The sequence below is a fragment of the Hyla sarda genome, chromosome 2, assembly GCF_029499605.1.
Source record: "Hyla sarda isolate aHylSar1 chromosome 2, aHylSar1.hap1, whole genome shotgun sequence".
NCBI classification, from domain to species: domain Eukaryota; kingdom Metazoa; phylum Chordata; class Amphibia; order Anura; family Hylidae; genus Hyla; species Hyla sarda.
The window spans coordinates 489,214,666-489,237,349 of record NC_079190.1 but is presented as its reverse complement, the minus strand read 5'-3'; the positions used below and the strand labels follow the sequence as shown (position 1 = coordinate 489,237,349).

Genomic DNA, 22,684 nt, shown 5'->3' with positions numbered 1-22,684 from the left:
ACAACTATAAAACAATAGTGTGTTTTAAGTGTTGATAAAAAAACATTTTAAAGTGGAACTGCTTGTATTGATAAGAAAAATAATTGTCCACCTTTTAGATTTTGAAATGTTGGGAGGTATGTTTTAGTACCGTTATCTGTATTTCTATTACGCTCTGCCCTCTGGTAAGAGTGAACTATCAGAATTGCACATTTATCTTTAGACGTGAATGGTGAAGTAACGATCATGTGACTAATTTGACATTAGTTTTCTCTAAAGGGGTTAAATTGTGATTCTTTTCAATCCTCGCCTATTCACAAAGGATGGTGGATCCTCGCTGTCCTGCATTGTTTACCAGTGACATCACCGCGCCAGTCCTGTCCCACAACCTGAACACTGAGGTTAGTGGCCCGAAACGGTCACCAGACAGGAGCGGATTAATACTGCGGGGGCGGAAAACCGGAGAGAAGAAGACACAGGCCGAACGGAGAGCCAGAGGAATTCTCAGGGATTAGGAGGACATTTATTTTTTAAGCATTGAAAATTTGGCGCATCTCCATATCTGTCTGCAGAATAGAAAGACGTCTGCTCAGCTGCTTCCTGCAGCCATAGTCCTATGCATGACATTGATTCCTAAAGTTCTGTGTCCCCGATGGAATTTAACCCTTCAATCTTGCAGGTTATTTTGGCTTTCTTAGAGCATTAGCTTGCACGGCCTGTCTACCTTACATTTTTACTTATCCTGCTGCCAATACAACTTTGAGCCAAACATATGACTTATGACTGACAGTTTGGTTGCTAGGGCATGTGTTGCCAAACAACCACAATCCTTTGGGTCTATTCACACAGCAGAATTTCCGCATGCGGAATTCCGCCTCAAATGAAAGCCCAATAGACTTCTATGGAATTCTGCACTCCCGTTCACACTTCTAAACTTCCGCTTGCGCAAGCGCAAGCGGAAGTTCAGAGGTGGGAATGGGAGTGTGGAATCCCATATAAGTCTATTGGGCTTTCATTTGAGGTGGAATTCTGCAAGTGGAAATTCTGCCATATGAATAGACCCTTACTAGTTGGGTTGTCAGGTAGCACTTCCCTAGCAACCGATCTGTCTCAAATTGCTTACATTTTAAGCTGCTACGGGCTAATCAAAAATTCTCCAAGCACTTGTTCTCAGCTAAATTATTGCCAATCCCATCCTGGTCACCATAAAGGGGTATTCCGATGATTACCATGAATGGCATATCTACAGAATATACAATCGATGTCTGAATATTGGAACCCCCAGGTGATTGCTCCAGGGATCCCTGATTATTATTTTAAACCGGGAGCAAACAAGGAAGCAGATGAAAGTGCACCTGTCAGATAAAGGACAATATATATATATATATATATATATATATATATAAATATATTAATCAATAACTAGTCCTGACCATGTACATTATTATAAAAAAAATACCTCTCTTTATTAGCTCACAGGGTTAGAAATCCTCTAAGGGGAAGGGGTGTGTCCCTTCTTGTGGAGGTGGGAGGTGATTGGTGGGAGGGGTGTGCCCCTCTGGTGATGGGATGTGATTGGTGTGGGGTGGGAGGTGATTGGTGCGTTTGCTCATGCTGCCTTGTCCATGAGTCATCTCTTGTCCATAACTCATGGACAAGCCTGATGCTGCTGCAGGACTGGATAGTGCTCCAGTAGGTATGGGGAGGACCCCAATGGTGGGATTTTCAGGGGCAGTATTCTTCTTAAATGTTCCAAATTTTTTAAAAACCATATTACAAAAGGTATTTAATTTTCATTAGAAACAGCATATAAAAAGTTTTTGGATCTAACAGTGCCCATTTACATTTATCTATTAATGCCATTTATCTATTAATTTATCTATTATTTCTGTATCTTTTTACACCAAAGTGGCACCAATTAAAATTACAACTTGTCCTGCAAAAAGAAAGAATAACAAACAAGCAAACTAAAATAAAAGTAAAACTGCTGGACCCAGCTGCTGGACCCCCGTTATTAGACATCTTTTCCTCTATCCTTTAGATAAGGGAGAAGATTTATCAAAACCTGTCCAGAGGAAAAGTTGCTTAGTTGCCCATAGGAACCAATCAGATCGCTTCTTTCCTTTTTGAAAAGGCCTCTGAAAAATGAAAGAAGCGATCTGATTGGTTGCTATGGGTAACTGGGCAACTTTTCCTCTGGACAGGTTTTGATGAATCTCCCCAAGATGTCTAAGGGCGCAGTACCCCTTTAAAGGGGTTAAGTCAATGGAACAAAAAACCAAAATGCCTTAACGGGAGATGTTGTATGTAGCCAATACTGTATCTAAGTTCTCATATGACTCAGCTCCAAAATGGGACCACATGACCCCCTCCAGCTAACATACAAAACCTATGTCTTCTGCTAGATGTCACAACGGGGCCTTAAAAGGGGTACTTTGGTGGAAAACATATTTTTTTTAAACAACTGGTGCCAAAAAGTTAAACAGATTTGTAAATGATTTCTATTAAAAAAATCTTTATCCTTCCAGTACTTATCAGCTGCTGAATACTACAGAGGAAGTTTTTTTTTATTTTTTTTTATTTCCTTTCTATCTGACCACAGTGCTCTCTGCTGACACCTCTGTCTATTTTAGGAACTGTTCAGAGTAGGAGAAAATCCCCATAGCAAACCTCTCCTGCTCTGGACGGTTCCTGAAATGGACAGAAGTGTCAGCAGAGAGCACTGTGGTCAGACAGAAAGGAAATTCAAAAAGAAAACAACTTCCTCTGTAGCTTACAGCAGCTGATAAGTACTGGAAGGGCTAAGATTTTTTAATAGAAGTCATTTACAAATCTGTTTAGCTTTCTGACACCAGTTGATTTAAAAGAAAATGGGTTCCAGTAGAGTTCCCCTTTAAGAGGTTGTTTGGCATCTGAAGGACTTAAAACCTTCCTTTTACCAAACTTTCCCTAATAGACAAATGAATCAAAGTCAGAAATCGGCTTTTAAGAGAAGAAGAAATGTTGTACAGCGCCTTGTTTCTTCTTAGATAATTTTACATGGCGACACCTTTGAAGGCGAAACCCGAGCCGACTTCTTGGTGAGTTACAGTAGCTGTGAAGAAGCCTCGGTGCCTGAGAGACTCTCGGAGGAGCAGACAGGTGTTTGGTTTCAGGGGGATCAAAACCTTCTTTTATTTGACTTCCACGTCTTTTGTATGTGGACTTTTCATGTATTAGGAAATGTAGCGAGCGGAATGGTAGCTGGGGAGAATGATGTGTAGGATGGAGGACACATCAGGGATGTCACTGGCTAGGCTTTAGGACAGTGGTGTCCAAACTGTGGACCTCCAGCTGTTGCAAAACTACAACTCCCAGCATGCCCGGACAGCCGTTGGCTGTCCGGGCATGCTGGGAGTGGTAGTTTTGAAACAGCTTGAGGTCCACAGTTTGGAGACCACTGTACTAGGAGGTCCAAGTCCATACATCTTATAGAGAAAAAGCTGGGAGTTGTAGATTTGCTACATCTGGAGGTCCACAGTTTGGAGACTACTATAGCTGACTATTATGGGGGGAAAAGGGCTGTCTGTTATGGGGGTACTGTGTGCTGTCTGTAATGGGGACATTATATTTGTCTGTTTTGAGGTTTCCATAGCTGTCTGTTTTGGGGGTATTGTGACTGTTATGGGGGCACTATAGATATCTGTTATAGGGGCACTATAGCTATCTGTTATGGGGGCACTATAGCTATCTGTTATAGGGGCACTATAGCTATCTGTTATGGGGGCACTATAGCTATCTGTTATAGGGGGCACTATAGCTATCTGTTATGGGGGCACTATAGCTATCTGTTATGGGGGCACTATAGCTATCTGTTATGGGGGCACTATAGCTATCTGTTATGGGGGCACTATAGCTATCTGTTATGGGGGCACTATAGCTATCTGTTATAGGGGCACTATAGCTATCTGTTATGGGGGCACTATAGCTATCTGTTATGGGGGCACTATAGCTATCTGTTATGGGGGCACTATAGCTATCTGTTATGGGGGCACTATAGCTATCTGTTATGGGGGCACTATAGCTATCTGTTATGGGGGCACTATAGCTATCTGTTATAGGAGGCACTATAGCTATCTGTTATGGGGGCACTATAGCTATCTGTTATAGGGGGCACTACAGCTATCTGTTATAGGGGGCACTATAGCTATCTGTTATGGGGGCACTATAGCTATCTGTTATGGGGGCACTATAGCTATCTGTTATGGGGGCACTATAGCTATCTGTTATGGGGGCACTATAGCTATCTGTTATGGGGGTACTATAGCTTTCTGTTATGGGGGCACTATAGCTGTCTGTTATTTTGACACAATAGCTGTCCATTATGGTGGTACTGTGGCTGTCTATTATGGGGGAACAATAGCTGTCTGCTATGGTGGAACTATGGCTGTCTGTTATGGGGGCACCATGGCTGTCTGTTATTGGGGTACTATTGCTGTCTCTTATGGGGGTACTGTGGCTGTCTGTAATGGGGGCTTCAATATCTGTCTGTTTTGAGGTTACCATAGCTGTCTGTTTTGGGGTATTGTGACTGTTATGGGGGCACTATAGCTATCTGTTATAGGGGGCACTATAGCTATCTGTTATGGGGGCACTATAGCTATCTGTTATAGGGGTACTATAGCTATCTGTTATGGGGGCACTATAGCTATCTGTTATGGGGGCACTATAGCTATCTGTTATGGGGGCACTATAGCTATCTGTTATGGGGGCACTATAGCTGTCTGTTATTTTGGCACAATAGCTGTCCATTATGGTGGTACTGTGGCTGTCTATTATGGGGGCACTAAAGCTATCTGTTATGGGAGTACTATTGCTGTCTGTTATGGGGGTACTATTGCTGTCTGTTATGGGGGAACAATAGCTGTCTGTTATGGTGGAACTATTGCTGTCTGTTATGGGGGTACTATTGCTGTCTGTTATGGGGGTACTATTGCTGTCTGTTATGGGGGTACTGTGGCTGTCTGTAATGGGGGCTTTTATATCTGTCTGTTTTGAGGTTTCCATAGCTGTCTGTTTTGGGGGTATTGTGACTGTTATGGGGGCACTATAGCTATCTGTTATGGGGATACTGTAGCTCTCTGTTATTTTGGCAGAATAGCTGTCCATTATGGTGGTACTGTGGCTATCTATTATGGGGGAACAATAGCTGTCTGTTATAGGGGTACTGTGGCTTTCTATTATGGGGGAACAATAGCTGTCTGTTATGGGACTACTGTGGCTGTCTGTCATGGGGTATCGGGCACCCTCATGATCAGTGTTGTATCTGGCAGGAGTACTGTGACTGTTATGGGGGGAACATAGATGTCTGTGGGGACACCATAGCTTTCTGTGATCGGGGCTATTATTGCAGTCTGTTATTGGAGTACTGAGACATCTGTTATGGGAACACCATAGCTGCCTGATATGGGGTACTGTGGCTGTCTGTTATGGGGGTATCGGGGTCATCATGCTAAACAGTGTTGAGTCTGACATATGATTTGGAGGGCACGGGCAGAAAATATACCTGCAGGACTGGTTCTACCTATAGGCAAAATAGGCAGCCGTCTAAAGTGCCCTCTTGATGGGGGCGCCACTTTGCATGCTGCAAGATGGGGGCGCCACCAGCCAGCAACACCGTGTCACCCCAGTAGTAAGGTAATTACATGAGGAGGAGGTTTGTTACAGTGTGTCACCCCAGTAGTAAGGAGATTACATGAGGAGGAGGTTTGTCACAGTGTGTCACCCCAGTAGTAAGGAGATTACATGAGCAGGAGGTTTGTTACAGTGTGTCATCCCAGTAGTAAAGAGATTACATGAGGAGGAGGTTTGTCACAGTGTGTCACCCCAGTAGTAAGGAAATTACATGAGGAGGAGGTTTGTTACAGTGTGTCACCCCAGTAGTAAGGAGATTACATAATGAGTGTGTTTGTTACAGTGTGTCACCCCAGTAGTAAGGAGATAACATGAGGAGGAGGTTTGTTACAGTGTGTCACCCCAGTAGTAAGGAGATTACATGAGGAGGGGGTTTGTTACAGTGTGTCACCCTATTAAGGTGATTAAATGAGGAGGAAGTTTGTTACAGTGTGTCACCCCAGTAGTAAGGTTGGGAGTTTCAAAGGGCGGAGCCAATGGGCAGGGTCAAGGGGCGGCAAAATTAGCTTTCGTCTAGGGTGGCAGAAATCATGACACGAGCCCTGTATATCTGTCTTTTTTTTTCTCCAAATATCGTACGTTCCTCATCAGGGGTCAAGTCCTGGGAAAGAAATATACGGGAACTCACCCAAGATATTCACTCAGGGGCCGGTCCTGCAGGACTCTGCTAATAGGAACAGTGTTCCTGCTGTGAAAAAACTGAAGGAACTTCATTCCCATGTGTCCCTGCAGAACTTGAGCCCTGATCAGCACCCTACAGGGGTCACCATTACAGTTTCTAGAGATGAGCGAACTTACAGTAAATTCGATTCGTCACGAACTTCTCGGCTCGGCAGTTGATGACTTATCCTGCATAAATTAGTTCAGCTTTCCGGTGCTCCGGTGGGCTGGAAAAGGTGGATACAGTCCTAAGAAAGAGTCTCCTAGGACTGTATCCACCTTTTCCAGCCCATCGGAGCACCGGAAAGCTGAACTCATTTATGCAGGAGAAGTCATCAACTGCCGAGCCGAGAAGTTCGTGACGAATCGAATTTACTGTAAGTTCGCTCATCTCTAATAGTGTCCTTTCAGAGAAGTACCAAGCATTTCATTGCCCTTCAATGCCCGAATTAACCCCATCCACTCTGCGGTGAGACAATTTACCTGTGACAGTATATATATATATTCTGTAACAGTGGTTTTCAACCTGCGGACTTCCAGATGTTGCAAAACTACAACTCCCAGCATGCCCGGACAGCCGTTGGCTGTCCGGGCATGCTGGGAGTTGTAGTTTTGCAACATCTGGAGGTCCGCAGGCTGAAGACCACTGTTCTATAAGCAGCTGCCTGGAGATGTGGTGGGAGCTGGATTTATTTGCTTATCTCGGGGATTGTTTGGAGATGGAAACCACAAGCACGTTGTGTAAAACAACTGAGGTCAGGCAGTGATAGCACACTCACAAAACACACAATTCTGGCTTACCACAAAAACCTCAGCCTCACACGTCCCTGCACCTATACAACCGAGCGGATCCTTCCCTGCAATATACTGTAATCTACCTGTACCTGCCCCAGGAGCCAACCCCGGCCACCAGGTCTCCCATTAACCCTTCTCAAACATGTCAGAACGTATTGCAGGAGGAGAGATCACCTCTAATAATGGGAGAAGAATTTGTATCACTTCCAAAGACCTGTCTGTCTGCTGTCACCACTTATAGTGTAGTGCCGTGTAATTGTATTACGGTTGAACACTGTTACCTCTTCTCCATACTGCGCTATTAACTCCCTAAGATCTTCACTCTCCAAATCAGGGATCTGGTTACAAAGTTACATCCGAGTGCTATACCTGCAAGGCCAGAGAAGAGCCCTGGGCGATATATTGCATGGGACAACCCTCATACCGCCATATAGTGTCCTATAAATACAACAATATAGTGTTCTGTGAATGCCGCCATAGAGTGTCCAAGTGATTTAATTACCTACAGTATAGGGTGTACTCACAACCCTCATTCGAAAATTATACCACCATATAGTGTCCTTTAAATAACGCCATATAGTGTTCTGTGAATACCGCCATATAGTGTCCTATGAATACCACCATATAGTGTTCTGCAAATACCACCATAGAGTGTCCAAGTGATGCCATAACCTACGGAATAGGGTGTACTCACAACCCTCATTCTAAAATTATACCACCATATAGTGTCCTATAAATAACGCCATATAGTGTTCTGTGAATACCGCCATATAGTGTCCTCTGAATACCACCATATAATGTTCTGTAAATACCGCCATAGAGTGTCCATGTGATGCCATAAACTACGAAATAGGATGTACTCACAACCCTCATTTAAAAATTATACCACCATATAGTGTCCTATGAATACCGTCATATAGTGTCCTGTGAATACCGCCATAGTGTCCTATAAATACCGCCATATAGTGTTCTGTGAATACCACCATAGAGTGTCCTATAAATACCGCCATATAGTGTTCTGTGAATACCACCATAGAGTGTCCTATAAATACCGCCATATAGTGTTCTGTGAATACCACCATAGAGTGTCCAAGGGATGCCATAACCTATGGAATAGGGTGTACTCACAACCCTCATTCTAAAATTATACCACCATATAGTGTCCTATAAATACTGCCATATAGTGTTCTGTGAATACCGCCATATAGTGTTCTGTAAATACCGCCATAGAGTGTCCAAGTGATGCCATAACCTATGGAATAGAGTGTACTCACAACCCTCATTTTAAAATTATACCGCCATATAGTGTCCTATGAATACCATCATATATTGTCCTGTGAATACCGCCATAGAGTGTCCAAGTGATGCCATTACCTACATACTAAGGTGTACTCACAACCCTCATTCTAAAATTATACCACCATATAGTGTCCTATAAATACTGCCATATAGTGTTCTGTGAATACCGCCATATAGTGTCCTATGAATACCGCCATATACTGTCCTGTGAATACCGCCATAGAGTGTCCAAGTGATGCCATAACCTACGGAATAGGGTGTACTCACAACCCTCATTCTAAAATTATACCGCCATATAGTGTCCTATGAATAACCCTAACATTCTCTACTCCCCCTAAGAGTAGTGGTCTCCAAAATGTGGCCCTCCAGATGTGGCAAAACTACAACTCCCAGCATGCCTGGACAGCCATTGGCTGTCCGGGCATGCTGGGAGTTGTAGTTTTGCCACATCTGGCAGTCCGCAGTTTGGAAACCACTGCCTTAGACAATCTAAGTCCCCTCTCAGGCTTACTATATCACTTCCTAAATTGACCTTCCTGGTCAGCTCCAGCTATCTATACCCAAAGGGGAGGATTTATCATTTGCGTAAAAAAAAAATTAAAATAAAATTGAACATTCGTATTTAGAAGTCTCGGCGACCAATTTGACTTTTATAAAAAAAATTAAAAAAAATATGCACAAAAATATGTGAATTCGACTTAAATTGGCAAAATCAACTAACTTGATATATGTTGTACATCTTGGTAAAACAGTAACCTTTCTAATATACTTCATAAAAAGATTTTTATCTTCTGTGGTGACCCAGTACAGAATCTAACATTCTGCCCGTCCTGTAAGGCAGATGTTGCCTTGAGTGTCCGTCTTGGGCCCAGACTACTCAGGACTCTAAATCTACTAATGTTATACTATGATTAATGTATTGGTATTTTCTGTGTACCTGTTGCTTTAATCCCTGTTCTTAGGAACCCTGTTGTTAGGGGAGTGTGTATGAGGTGAACCATGTGATTTATCTGCCCAATGGGAATGTTCCAAATCTGTCCCATATATAGTGTGGTAGGAGTTCAGAGTTCAGTTCAGTAGACTAGAATGTAGTTAAGGTACAGTTTGGAGAAGTCTGAAGTGAGTCTGTGAGGTGATTCTGAGGAGGCCTCAAGTCTAATCCTGCAACCACGCATCTGCTAAAGAATAACCCCAGTGCCCAGGGGAATGTCAAGCCTAGCAATAAGCACTTAAAGGGGTACTCCGGTGGAAAAACATTTTTTGTTAACTTAACTGGTGCCAGAAAGGTAAACTACTTCTATTAAAAAATCTTTACCCTTCCAGTACTTTTTAGCAGCTGTATGCTACAGAGGAAATTCTTTTCATTTTGAATTCATTTTCTTGTCTTGTCCACAGTGCTCTCTGCTGACACCTCTGTCCATGTCAGGAACTGTCCAGAGCAGGAGAAAATCCCCATTGCAAACCTATGCTGCTCTGGAAGTTCCTGATACGGGCATCAGGTGTCAGCAGAGAGCACTGTGGACAAGACAAAAAAGAAATTTAAAAAGAAAAGAATTTCCTCTGTCGCATACAGCTGCTAAAAAGTACTGGAAGGGTAAAGATTTTTTAATAGAAGTCATTTAAAAATCTGTTTAGCTTTCTGGAACCAGTTGATTTAAAAAATAAAAAAAAATGCTTCCCACCGGAGTACCCCTTTAGATCCCGGGGATTCAATTCAAGTCAAGTCAGTCATACACAGGGCAATTAACTTCCCAGCAATTAAAGTCCCAGCAAGCCGATAAGCTTCCAAGCTTCACCCTACACCTCACTTTATACCAAACTGAGCTGTAACGGATTTTATCATCTATCCTGCCTCAGTAAAGTCAGTTTTTCCTTAACCTTGTGTCGGAGTATTTATTGCCCCGAGCCTGGCCCAGAAGAAGCTGGCTCAACCTCGGGTGGTGTATAGGCTAACCACACCCTGGCGTCACGAAAAGGTTAATTGCACATTTCCCTCACCCGACACCACACTTCTTTTTATAGAAACGATGGCTTATAAAAAAAAAAAAGACCTCTAGGGGTCCCCATACAATCCAGAATATAGTCCTGTATGGCTGCAGCATCATTTTTGTCCCAGCTAAAGCACAGGCATGGACAAAGTCCAGGAAGTGAGGGCGGGACTAGTACTCTTCTGTGCTCACTCCTGTCCTATCAGACTGCAGCATGAAAACAGAGAGAGGAGGAGATTACAGAGCAACCTGCAGTGATTGGATGAATAGACCCAGCACAGCAGACACAGGGAGGAAGTGAATGCATGGTGAGTGAGTGCGGGCTCAGTGCTTGGCTCAGACAAGCCCCTTTCTGGGAAGTGGATGTCAGAATGAGTGAGCAGCAGAACAGAGGGATTTGTGAGCCAAATACAGAAGCTAGACACCTAAAAAAGACATGTAAAGAATCTGCATGACCTAGTGAGTAACATATAGAAGCATTACTGTTTCGGTAATATGACAGGTACACTTTAAGGCCCCTTTACACTATAGAGTTTATGTGGTTTATTTGCTGGTACAACGGGCTTATTCAATATGGTGGAGGGTGGGGTGTATCCCCATGTAAGATCTTTAATGAAAAGATTATTCCAGAAAACAAAAGCATCCTCTGGGTCCGGCAGTGATACAGCGCAATGTTTTGTTGACTTAGTGTTCTGTAGTTACATTCTTCAAATACAGGAGCCGGGGAGAGGCCGCCATTAAGGAAAGTCTACATAATCTCCTCCGATGGGGACTTAACTCCCCAAACATCAGCACATACAGGCACTAGATCCCTGGGCTGAATGGAAACTGCTTGGTTTTGGTTTGAGAAAGTCGTCCTTGTCTCCTTTTTATCCCCGACTATAACAGAGAGAAGAAAATCTTTACAAATAGAGATGTCATCGGGAATTACAATGTATCAAAGGATCTTCATGTCCAACCAACATCTACAATACATTGTTTTCTATAACCTGTATTAGTTCTATAGATCTCTGCATTTTAAATCATAAAATATCTAGACTGGCAGAGAATCTCCTATCTATCTATCTATCTATCTCTCTCATATCTATCTATCTATCTCATATCTATCTACAGTGGGGATCAAAAGTTTGGGAACCTCAGGTAAAAAATTGTATTAATGTGCATAAAGAAGCCAAGGAAAGATGGAAAAATCTCCAAAAGGCATCAAATTACAGATTAGACATTCTTATAATATGTCAGCAAAAGTTAGATTTTATTTCCATCATTTACACTTTCAAAATAACAGAAAACAAAAAAATGGTGTCTTCAAAAGTGTGGGCACCCTGCAGAGTTAATATCTTGTACTGCCCCCTTTGGCAAGTATCACAGCTTGTAAACGCTTTTTGTAGCCAGCCAAGAGTCTTTCAATTCTTGTTTGAGGTATCGTTGCCCATTCTTCCTTACAAAAGTCTTCCAGTTCTTTGAGATTTCTGGGCTGTCTGTCACGCACTGCTCTTTTAAGGTCTATCCATAGATTTTCAGTTATGTTGAGGTCAGGAGATTGTGAAGGCCATGACAAAACCTTCAGTCTACACCTCTTGATGTAATCCCCCGTGGATTTCGAAGTGTGTTTAGGATCATTATCCATTTGTAGAAGCCATCCTCTCTTTAACTTCAGCTTTTTCACAGATGGCATCAAGTTAGCATCCAAAATTTGCTGAAATTTTATTGAATCCATTTTTTCTTCCACTCGTGAGACGTTCCCTGTGCCACTGGCTGCAATACAACCCCAAAGCATGATTGATCCACCCCCATGCTTAACAGTTGGACAGAGGTTCTTTTCATTAAATTCTGTTCCCCTTCTTCTCCAAACGTACCTTTGCTCATTCCGGCCAAAAAGTTTAATTTTACCCTCATCGGTCCACAGAACTTGTTTCCAAAATGCATCAGGCGTGTCTATATGTTTATTTGCAAAGTTCAAATGCTGATTTTTGTGGTGAGGACATAGAAGAGGTTTTCTTCTGATGATTCTTCCATGAAGACCATATTTGTACAAGTATCTCTTTATAGTGGAATAGTGTACCACAACTCCAGTGTCTGACAGATCTTTCTGGAGGGATTGTGCAGTCAAACGTGGGTTTTGTTTATTAACCTACAACCAACACTGTATTAAATAAGAATCTATATACCACTTTATTGATCATGTACAAAACTTTATTATTATTCAAATATCAACAGACAAGACCCACCCACTAAAAACAACCTACCCTTAAAACACAATAACCCACAAAAAGGCAGGGGACAGCCTAACTACAATGTTCCTAGCAGTATCATATCCTATTATACCATATTGTCAAACAATTATAACATCACAGGTGTTACTTGAAGTAGTCATGCTGGACTCAGGAAGGCTGCTCCCCCACCACCGCCTCAACACGTGTTTCGCTGTCTTCTTCAGGAGGTGGGGAATGCAGCGTTCGTGTCCTATTTATATCCCCCATGCTTATTGCGGCGCGTGTGCGTGGGCCAGACGCCGCCGGAAATCCTGGAAGGCGTCACAGGGGCGTGACGTCACATCCGGTGACGCACATCCCTGTACTGACAGCCATCCGGGATCCACAAGCAGCGCCGGAACCGCACGCACGCGCACAAGCACGAGGATATCCTCCTTCTCCTCACCAATCAAGGGAGGATATCGAACAATCCCCGCAGTATCTGATACCGTAAGGTGCGCACGTGCACTGATCCCGATCCATTCCCCATAATGACCAATGAAAGTAATGACCATTTTTACAACTATAAATCAATTATTAGTTATAGCACATGCACATAATAGGGGGGACCCATAATTTTACATCAGAATGCAAGCTTATAACAATTCACCTTGATAAGCCATTGGCACATCTAAGATTATCGTGTAGTCTCATAAGTCATGATTCAATCTAATCCCTACCTCCCAACCTCTATGTATAGGAAAGTTCCATGTAAATTGTCTTCCCGTTCATATATCCTATTAGTCCCAACCCTAGCCTACCCCCAAGATCCTACATCATATAATACCCATAATCAAATAATAATTAGTGATATTGACTGTACTAAATCATATTAGACATAATAAATTAATTATGTGTATACCCAATCATATATAACCAAATAATAACATGATTAAGTGTGAATTCGGGTAGAAAAACAGACATGGTGCACATCTACAATCTTGTATAATGATCCGATTGCTTCTCAGCAGAATATCAAAAACTAACAGGTTGTTAGTATACATTTTTGATCAAAAAGTACAAGCCCACTCGCCACGTCAAGGCCACCTATTTAGAGTGGGTCCCTAACGTCCCTAGCATAAAATGGCGCAGCACCGAGCAGCGACCACCACCGCCGCGACACCAATGCCCACAGGGGGGAACGACCCACCGGCAGAGCGGCCCCAATGCCACTCAAACCAGTCTATGGGCCGAACCCCCCCGCAGACACGGCGCCACGGCAGTGACGGACACCGCACAGCACCACACCAGTGTGAACAAGGTGTAATGGCTCACTTACCATGCTCTCCCAGTCAGACTGGGAGGCTGCTAGGAAAGAAATGACCCATGTGTAGCTAACTACTACTTATATAGGGTGGGGAAGAGTGCAGACAACATGTTCAAACAAAAAAATAAAAAGAGGGGATAGAAATCACAGTGTGAATTCGGGTAGAAAAACAGACATGGTGCACATCTACAATCTTGTATAATGATCTAATTGCTTCTCAGCATAATATCAAAAACTAACAGGTTGTTAGTATACATTTTTGATCAAAAAGTACAAGCCCACTCGCCACGTCAAGGCCACCTATTTAGAGTGGGTCCCTAACGTCCCCAGCATAAAATGGCGCAGCACCGAGCGGCGACCACCACCTGTTAGTTTTTGATATTATGCTGAGAAGCAATCAGATCATTATACAAGATTGTAGATGTGCACCATGTCTGTTTTTCTACCCGAATTCACACTGTGATTTCTATCCCCTCTTTTTTTTTTTTTTGTTTGAACATGTTGTCTGCACTCTTCCCCACCCCCTCAGCCCAACCCTATATAAGTAGTAGTTAGCTACACATGGGTCATTTCTTTCCTAGCAGCCTCCCAGTCTGACTGGGAGAGCATGGTAAGTGAGCCATTACACCCTGTTCACACTGGTGTGGTGCTGTGCGGTGTCCGTTGCTGCCGTGGCGCCGTGTCTGCGGGGGTGTGTGGCCCATAGACTGGTTTGAGTGGCATTGGGGCTGCTCTGCCGGTGGGTCGTTCCCCCCTGTGGGCATTGGTGTCGCGGCGGTGGTGGTCGCCGCTCGGTGCTGCGCCATTTTATGCTAGGGACGTTAGGGACCCACTCTGAATAGGTGGCCTTGACGTGGCGAGTGGGCTTGTACTTTTTGATCAAAAATGTATACTAACAACCTGTTAGTTTTTGATATTATGCTGAGAAGCAATCGGATCATTATACAAGATTGTAGATGTGCACCATGTCTGCTTTTCTACCCGAATTCACAATAACATGATTAACATCTTATGAACAATGTGTGCCAATACCCATCAAACTCCCCCTCCCCCCAATACCCATGTGTAACTAAATAAAGTGCAAGGTGGTCTTAAGGACCACTATTCTAAAAGATGGTCAAAAAAGACCAATGAAGTGCCAGTGCATATGCCCCCCCCCACACACACACACCCCACACATGCACACACCCACATGACACATGATTGTTTTTCTCCCAATCCTGCGAGCAGTTCTGTCTAATATTTTTCTTGGTCTTCCAGATCTTGCTGTAACTTCCACTGTTTGCTATCTTCTTATAGCCTTCTCCAGCTTTGTGAGCGCCAACTATTTTCAGTTTCAGATTTCTAGACAACTGCTTAGAAGAACCCATGGTGCTGATTGTTGGGGCAAGGTCAGATGAGTCTGGGCATTTAAAACCTTTGAGATTGACATCACCTGGTCTTCCCAGATGATGATTGAGAACAATCCATGACACTGGCAGGTCTCAGCTTTGCAAAGGGGGCAGTGGATGCTATAAATTCTGCAGGGTGCCAAAACTTTTGCAGACACCATTTTTTTTGTTTTCTGTTATTTTGAAAGTGTAAATGATGGAAATAAAATCTAACTTTTGTTGACATATTATAAGAATGTCTAATCTGTGATTTGATGCCTTTTGGAGATTTTTCCATCGTTCCTTGGCTTCTTTATGCACATTAATACAAATTTTTACCTGGGGTGCCCAAACTTTTGATCTCCACTGTATCTATCTCATATCTCTCTATCTATCTATCTCATATCTATCTATCTATCTATCTATCTATCTATCTCCTATCTATTTATCTTTCTATCTATCTATCTATCTATCTATCTCATATCTATCTATCTCATATCTCTCTATCTCTCTCTCTATCTATCTATCTATCTATCTATCTCCTATCTATTTATCTTTCTATCTATCTATCTATGTCATATCTATCTATCTCCTATCTATCTATCTATTACAAAAAAATGTCAGCTCCATTTTCCCTGCCCATGGCTAATTTATACAATTTTGGATACTTGCAGCCACCACTAGGGAGAGCTTAACACATAGTAATATACAGCTACCAGAGCCTGAAGGTAAACAGTCTTTTATTTTCTCCCTAGATGGCCCCAAACAGGGTTCTCCTCTGTATGACACATATATACTCTCTCATAAGGAAACCCCTTTAAGCAATGACCCTGTTCTTTACGTAAATGCAGCTTCATAAAGAAATGATAAATAGGAGAACAGATACTCATGTGACCCTGTTGGACATGAAGGTAGAACAGGCCTGGTGAGGGGCCCCCGTATTGTTGGACTCTCCTGGTCTGATGAGGATACAGGCCTGGTGAGGGGCCCCAGTATTGTTGGACTCTCCTGGTCTGATGAGGGTACAGGCCTGGTGAGGGGCCCCAGTATTGTTGGACTCTCCTGGTCTGATGAGGGTACAGGCCTGGTGAGGGGCCCCAGTATTGTTGGACTCTCCTGGTCTGATGAGGGTACAGGCCTGGTGAGGGGCCCCAGTATTGTTGGACTCTCCTGGTCTGATGAGGGTACAGGCCTGGTGAGGGGCCCCAGTATTGTTGGACTCTCCTGGTCTGATGAGGGTACAGGCCTGGTGAGGGGCTCCAGTATTGTTGGACTCTCCTGGTCTGATGAGGATACAGGCCTGGTGAGGGGCCCCGGTATTGTTGGACTCTCCTGGTCTGATGAGGATACAGGCCTGGTGAGGGCCCCCGTATTGTTGGACTCTCCTGGTCTGATGAGGATACAGGCCTGGTGAGGGGCCCCAGTATTGTTGGACTCTCCTGGTCTGATGAGGGTACAGGCCTGGTGAGGGGCCCCAGTATTGTTGGACTCTCCTGGTCTGATGAGGGTACAGGCCTGGTGTGGGGCCCCAGTATTGTTGGACTCTCCTGGTCTGATGAGGGTACAGGCTTGGTGAGGGGCCCCAGTATTGTTGGACTCTCCTGGTCTGATGAGGGTACAGGCCTGGTGAGGGGCCCCAGTATTGTTGGACTCTCCTGGTCTGATGAGGGTACAGGCCTGGTGAGGGGCTCCAGTATTGTTGGACTCTCCTGGTCTGATGAGGATACAGGCCTGGTGAGGGGCCCCGGTATTGTTGGACTCTCCTGGTCTGATGAGGGTACAGGCCTGGTGAGGGGCCCCAGTATTGTTGAACTCTCCTGGTCTGATGAGGGTCCAGGCCTGGTGAGGGGCCCCAGTATTGTTGGACTCTCCTGGTCTGATGAGGGTACAGGCTTGGTGAGGGGCCCCAGTATTGTTGGACTCTCCTGGTCTGATGAGGGTTCAGGCCTGGTGAGGGGCCCCAGTATTGTTGGACTCTCCTGGTCTGATGAGGGTACAGGCCTGGTGAGGGGCCCCGGTATTGTTGCACTCTCCTGGTCTGATGAGGATACAGGCCTGGTGAGGGGCCCCGGTATTGTTGCACTCTCCTGGTCTGATGAGGATACAGGCCTGGTGAGGGGCCCCGGTATTGTTGGACTCTCCTGGTCTGATGAGGGTACAGGCCTGGTGAGGGGCCCCAGTATTGTTGGACTCTCCTGGTCTGATGAGGGTACAGGCCTGGTGAGGGGCCCCAGTATTGTTGGACTCTCCTGGTCTGGTGAGGGTTCAGGCCTGGTGAGGGGCCCCAGTATTGTTGGACTCTCCTGGTCTGATGAGGGTTCAGGTGTATTAGCCACTGTGGGAGAATGTGATGATGGAGATGAGCAGGCGCTGGCCATGGAAGGACCGATGTAGACCACAATGGTGGACAAGTTCTTGGGAATGTAAAAATGTTTTCAATGCTCATAAACTCCAGTAAGTGACTTCAAGTTCGGTTTCTAAAAGCAGTGATACAGCGTTTCAAGGATTTAATCCCTCTTCAACAGATTGCAATCCGATGAAGAGGGATTTAACCCCCGAAACACGTTATCGCTGCTTTTAGTTGAATAAACCGAACATGATGTCACTTCCTGGAGTTTGTGAGCATTGGAAACATTTTTAGAAACTGGTCTCAGCTTTTGTGGGGCAACCCCTGTAAGGGGGACATGTAAGTCCTCAGTGGATGTCACAGTCCTGCCTTTTCTACATATACACAATACCCTCCTGCAGAAGATGACATCTGCTTTGCTGTTAGGGTTTTTGCATAGTATTCAAAGCAGGTCAACACACCTGATATACTGCACTTTACTATTCAGTTCCAACAAAGAACAATTGTCTTCGGAGAAGAACAAAAAAATGTTTTTTTTTTTTCAGGTATTCTCTCTGGTAGGTCCCCTAGATTAAAGGGGTACTCTGCCTCTAGACATCTTATCCCCTATACAAAGGATAGGGGATAAGATGTCTGATCGCGGGTGTCCAGCCGCTGGATACCCTCGTGATCTCTGCTGACGCACCCCAGATATCCGGTGCACGGAGCGAACTTCGCTCCCTGCTGGATGACTGGCGATGTGGGGCTGAGGCTTGTGACATCACGGTGACGCCCTGCTCGTGATGTCACAGCCATGACCCCACAATGCAAGTCTATGGGAGGGGGCGTGACGGCCATCACGCCCCCCTCCCATAGACTTGCATTGAGGGGACGTGGCAATGATGTCATGAGCGGGGCGCAGCCGTGGCATCACGAGCCTCCAGCGCTGAACCCGACGCTCTAAACCCCTTTGGATAGGGGATAAGATGTCTAGGGGCGGAGTACCCCTTTAAGCTAACTATAAACATTCAGTAGCTTGTTTGGCTGGTAGCTCTTCAGCCTGATTTCTTTATACACATGTGTGGTGAGGGTGTGATGAGGGCAGATGGAATTACCCTAGGGGCAGATGGTATTAACCCCTTGTGTTCGTGACGCCAGGGCGTGGTTTTATCTCTGCACCAGCTAAAGGTATACCGCTGGATCCTGGGCTAGGCAAGGGGGCAAATAATGACTCCAACGCCAAGTTACGGAACAACGGCAGCTTTACTGAGTCAGACAGATGTAACAGTCTATACAGCTTGGCTGGGCCCAATGAGGTGACCAGTGACTTCAGAGACCACAGGGCTTGCTGGAACTTATAGTGGACTTGGACAATTTGATGCAGGGCCACGCTGACTTGATACAGAATACTTTTGACTGACTTGGATGAGACTGACTATGTCTGACTTCACCCCGTTTGTAGCTTATCAGGCTTTGACTTGGACCCGGGGGGGGGGTTAGTGGACCTGTGGAACCGTGGCTGCGTGGTAGACTTTAGGCCTCCTCAGGACACCAGACACTCTCTCCGGACTTGACCTCACTGCAACTCAGCTAAGCAGGAAAAGAGCGACTGAGCTAGCTCCACCCATGGCTTATACGGGGGAGACTCTGGAGCAGTCCCATAGGTCACCCTATAGGTCACATGGTCACTGGTACCTTCCCTGGTTACAATCACATGACAACAGTACTTAAAAGGTATAGAACAAATTATGTACATTGCATTGGATAGCACATACATTGTTTAACTATTCAGGGCACATAGATGAAAGGGAGGCCCAGGGGTCACAGAATGGAGGCTGACTAACAGGGCAGCAATGGTACAGGGGTGCAACTCCTGTACTGGGTCACCACACATGCACCCTCTATTCATCCGGGCACACATATGATTTCAATGGAGAGACAATGAAAAGCCGTAGCCAGACACCTCTAGCTGTGGCTTATTTCTAGTGGGCATTGACCATGTCTGATTGTTCTATCTCCAACCTTATCTGCCGGGGAGTCAGGAGGCACCATACACATCAGACAGGTGGAAGGTTCAGATGACTTTTCTGTAATGTATATGGGGAACATAATTTAGGCCATTTTGTTCGAGCTCAAGAAGGGAGGCAAGAGCAGAAGATCCCCATTCATGATATCTATATGTCCCAACAGGACCTAGAGATAGCATCTCTAAAGGTTGAAAAGTTAACTACTGACCACAAGGACCCTGCTGATCCCAAGAATGAAGTTTTCCTCTGTATGAATGGAGTAGCATGTTTTTCTAGTGCTCCATTCATTCTCGATGGGGCTTCCAAACATTGGGAGTTGACTCTCCCCTAGAGATAGAGAATGATTTACCACACATGGGGGTAGGGGCAATTTACTTTTGTTTTTGGGATTAGTGGGGGTCCCAGTGGTTGGACCTCAACTGATCAACTAGTTATCCCCTATCCTGTGGGTAAGGGATAACTTTGGATCTTGGGATTACTCCTTTAACCCCTTAAGGACCCGGGGTTTTTCCGTTTTTGCATTTTCATTTTTTCCTTCTTACCTTTAAAAAACCTTAACTCTTTCAATTTTTCACCTAAAAATCCATATGATGGCTTATTTTTTTGGCGCCACCAATTCTACTTTGTAATGACGTCAGTCATTTTACCCAAAAATCTACGGCGAGACGTAAAAAAAAATCATTGTGAGACAAAATTGAAAAAAAACCCTGCCATTTTGTAACTTTTGGGGGCTTCCGTTTCTACGCAGTTCATTTCTCGGTAAAAATGACACCTTCTCTTTATTCTGTAGGTCCATATGATTAAAATGATACCCTACTTATATAGGTTTTATTTTGTTGTACTGGAAAAAAATCAAAACTACATGCAGGAAAATTAATACGTTTAAAATTGTCATCTTCTGACCCCTATAAATTTTTTATTTTTCTGCATATGGGGCGGTATGAGGGCTTATTTTTTGCGCCGTGATCTGAAGTTTTTAGCAGTACCATTTTTGCATTGATAGGACTTTTTGATCGCTTTTTATTCATTTTTTCATGATATAGAAAGTGACCAAAAATGCACTATTATGGACTTTGGAATTTTTTGCGTGTACACCATTGACCGTGCGGTTTAATTAATGATATATTTTTATAATTCGGACATTTCCACACGCGGCGATACCACATATGTTTATTTTTATTTTTATTTACACAGTTTTTTTTTTTTAATGGGAAAAGGGGTTAAATGATCTTTATTCACTTTTTTTTCCACTTTTTTTTTGCAATGTTATAGCTCCCATAGGGACCTATAACACTGCACACACTGATCTTTCACATTGATCAGTGGTTTCTCATAAGAAACCAGTGATCGATGATTCTGCCGCTTGACTGCTCATGCCTGGATCTCAGGCACTGAGCAGTCATTCGGCGATCGGACAGCGAGGAGGCATGTAGGGATCCTCCAGCTGTCTTGTGAGCTGTTCGGGATGCCGCAATTTCGTCGTGGCTATCCCGAACAGTTCCCTGAGCTAACCGGCATGGTTCCACTTTCATTTTAGATGCGGCGTTCAACTTAGAACGCCGCATCTAAAGGGTTAATAGCGCGCAGCACCGCGATCAATGCCGCGCGCTATTAGCCACGGGTCCCGGCCGTTGTTAGAAGCCAGGCCCCGCGTTATAGATCGGGAGCGGACTCAGGACGTACAGGTATGTCCTGGGTCCTTAACAGGTTAAACGTGCCCATACACATTATACTAAAGTTGGCTGATCCTGCCGCCTTTGGTGACTTTCGGCCGACTGTCTTAGGTGTATAGTCAACTCTCTATTGACAAATGATGTTGGTGGAGAGAAGGGTCAGGTGGGATAAGTCTAATTGGAAGGATAAGTCAGTATGAGAGCAATCTGGCTGCATCTTGCCCCCCCCATAGACAACACATGTACATTTATGTGTATGGGGAGGTCGACAGAGATAACTATCGGCCTACTAAACATTCAGCTGACAGTTCTTGATATTGTATGGCCACCTTAAAGGGGTACTCCGCCCCTAGACATCTTATCCCCTATCCAAAGACTGGGGACCCCCGCGATCTCCCTGCTGCACCCGGAATTCGTTTAGAGCATCGGGTGTAGTGCCAGAGGCTCGTGACGTCACGGCCACACCCTGCTCGTAACGTCATGGCCACGCCCCCTCAATGCAAGTCTATGGGAGGGGGCGTGATGGCCATCATGCCCCCTCTCATAGACATGCATTGAGGGGGTATGGCCGTGACGTCACAAGGCATCGCCCCGCATCGCCAGTCATCCGGCACAGAGCGAACTTTGCTATGTGCACTGGATGTCTGGGGTGCCGCAGTCGAGATCGTGGGGGTCCTCAGCGACAGGATCCTCGCGATCAGACATCTTATATGTTACAAATAGTTAGCAACCATCTTAATAAAGTGCTTGTTGTTTGTAATAAGACAATGCTTTTCTTACTTTGCAGCACAATCCTTTTACTAACCACATAAGAAGCAGAACGGCCATTGGGTTCATGCGATTGTTGGGACATATGATCCAAATCCTGGCATTAAGCTGAAGAAAGGAAACAATACGTCAGATCCCTGGTGTTGAACGCCGTCCCTGGTATCTCGGCAACATTACGACATGAAAGTACGAGGACTCTTGGGAGATCACACGCCCTCTTTGTCAACGTGGCGCAGGTGGCCGGCCATAATACCTGAATAAATATGACCAGTCACTTATAAAACTTTTCTTTGTATCAACATTTGTTGGCTTTTGTCGAGCAAACAGTTTGATTTAGCGCAAGGAACATAGAGCGATTTCTGGGGAGAGGGGCAGCGGTGAAGTGGCTGATAGCGCTATCTCGCGCACTGTTTTCATCGTATTAATCGTATTATTTACCTCGGGTTCAGGAGGCAGTGGATGCTGTGTCAATACTCTACATTGTATGCTGAGCACTGTACAACTGTTCTGTGTAATCTCGTAGATGTCATTGTGGTATGGCTGGGTGTGAGGTGCAGGGCAAATGTAATTACCCTAGGGGCAGATGGCATTAACCCCTAGTATTCGT

The 22,684-nt window shown here is 44.6% G+C and overlaps 1 protein-coding gene across 1 annotated transcript in view; it reads left to right on the top strand.

The window, feature by feature from the left end:
- The window catches only part of SETD4 (SET domain containing 4), a 115,228-nt gene extending 92,893 nt beyond the window's left edge, over window positions 1-22,335 (top strand). The window contains exon 11 of the mRNA XM_056559606.1: window positions 22,097-22,335. Within this exon, the coding sequence (XP_056415581.1) occupies window positions 22,097-22,189 (93 nt within the window). The 3' untranslated portion in view covers window positions 22,190-22,335. The remainder of the gene's footprint in view (window positions 1-22,096) is intronic.
- The last annotated feature ends 349 nt before the right edge of the window (window positions 22,336-22,684 follow it).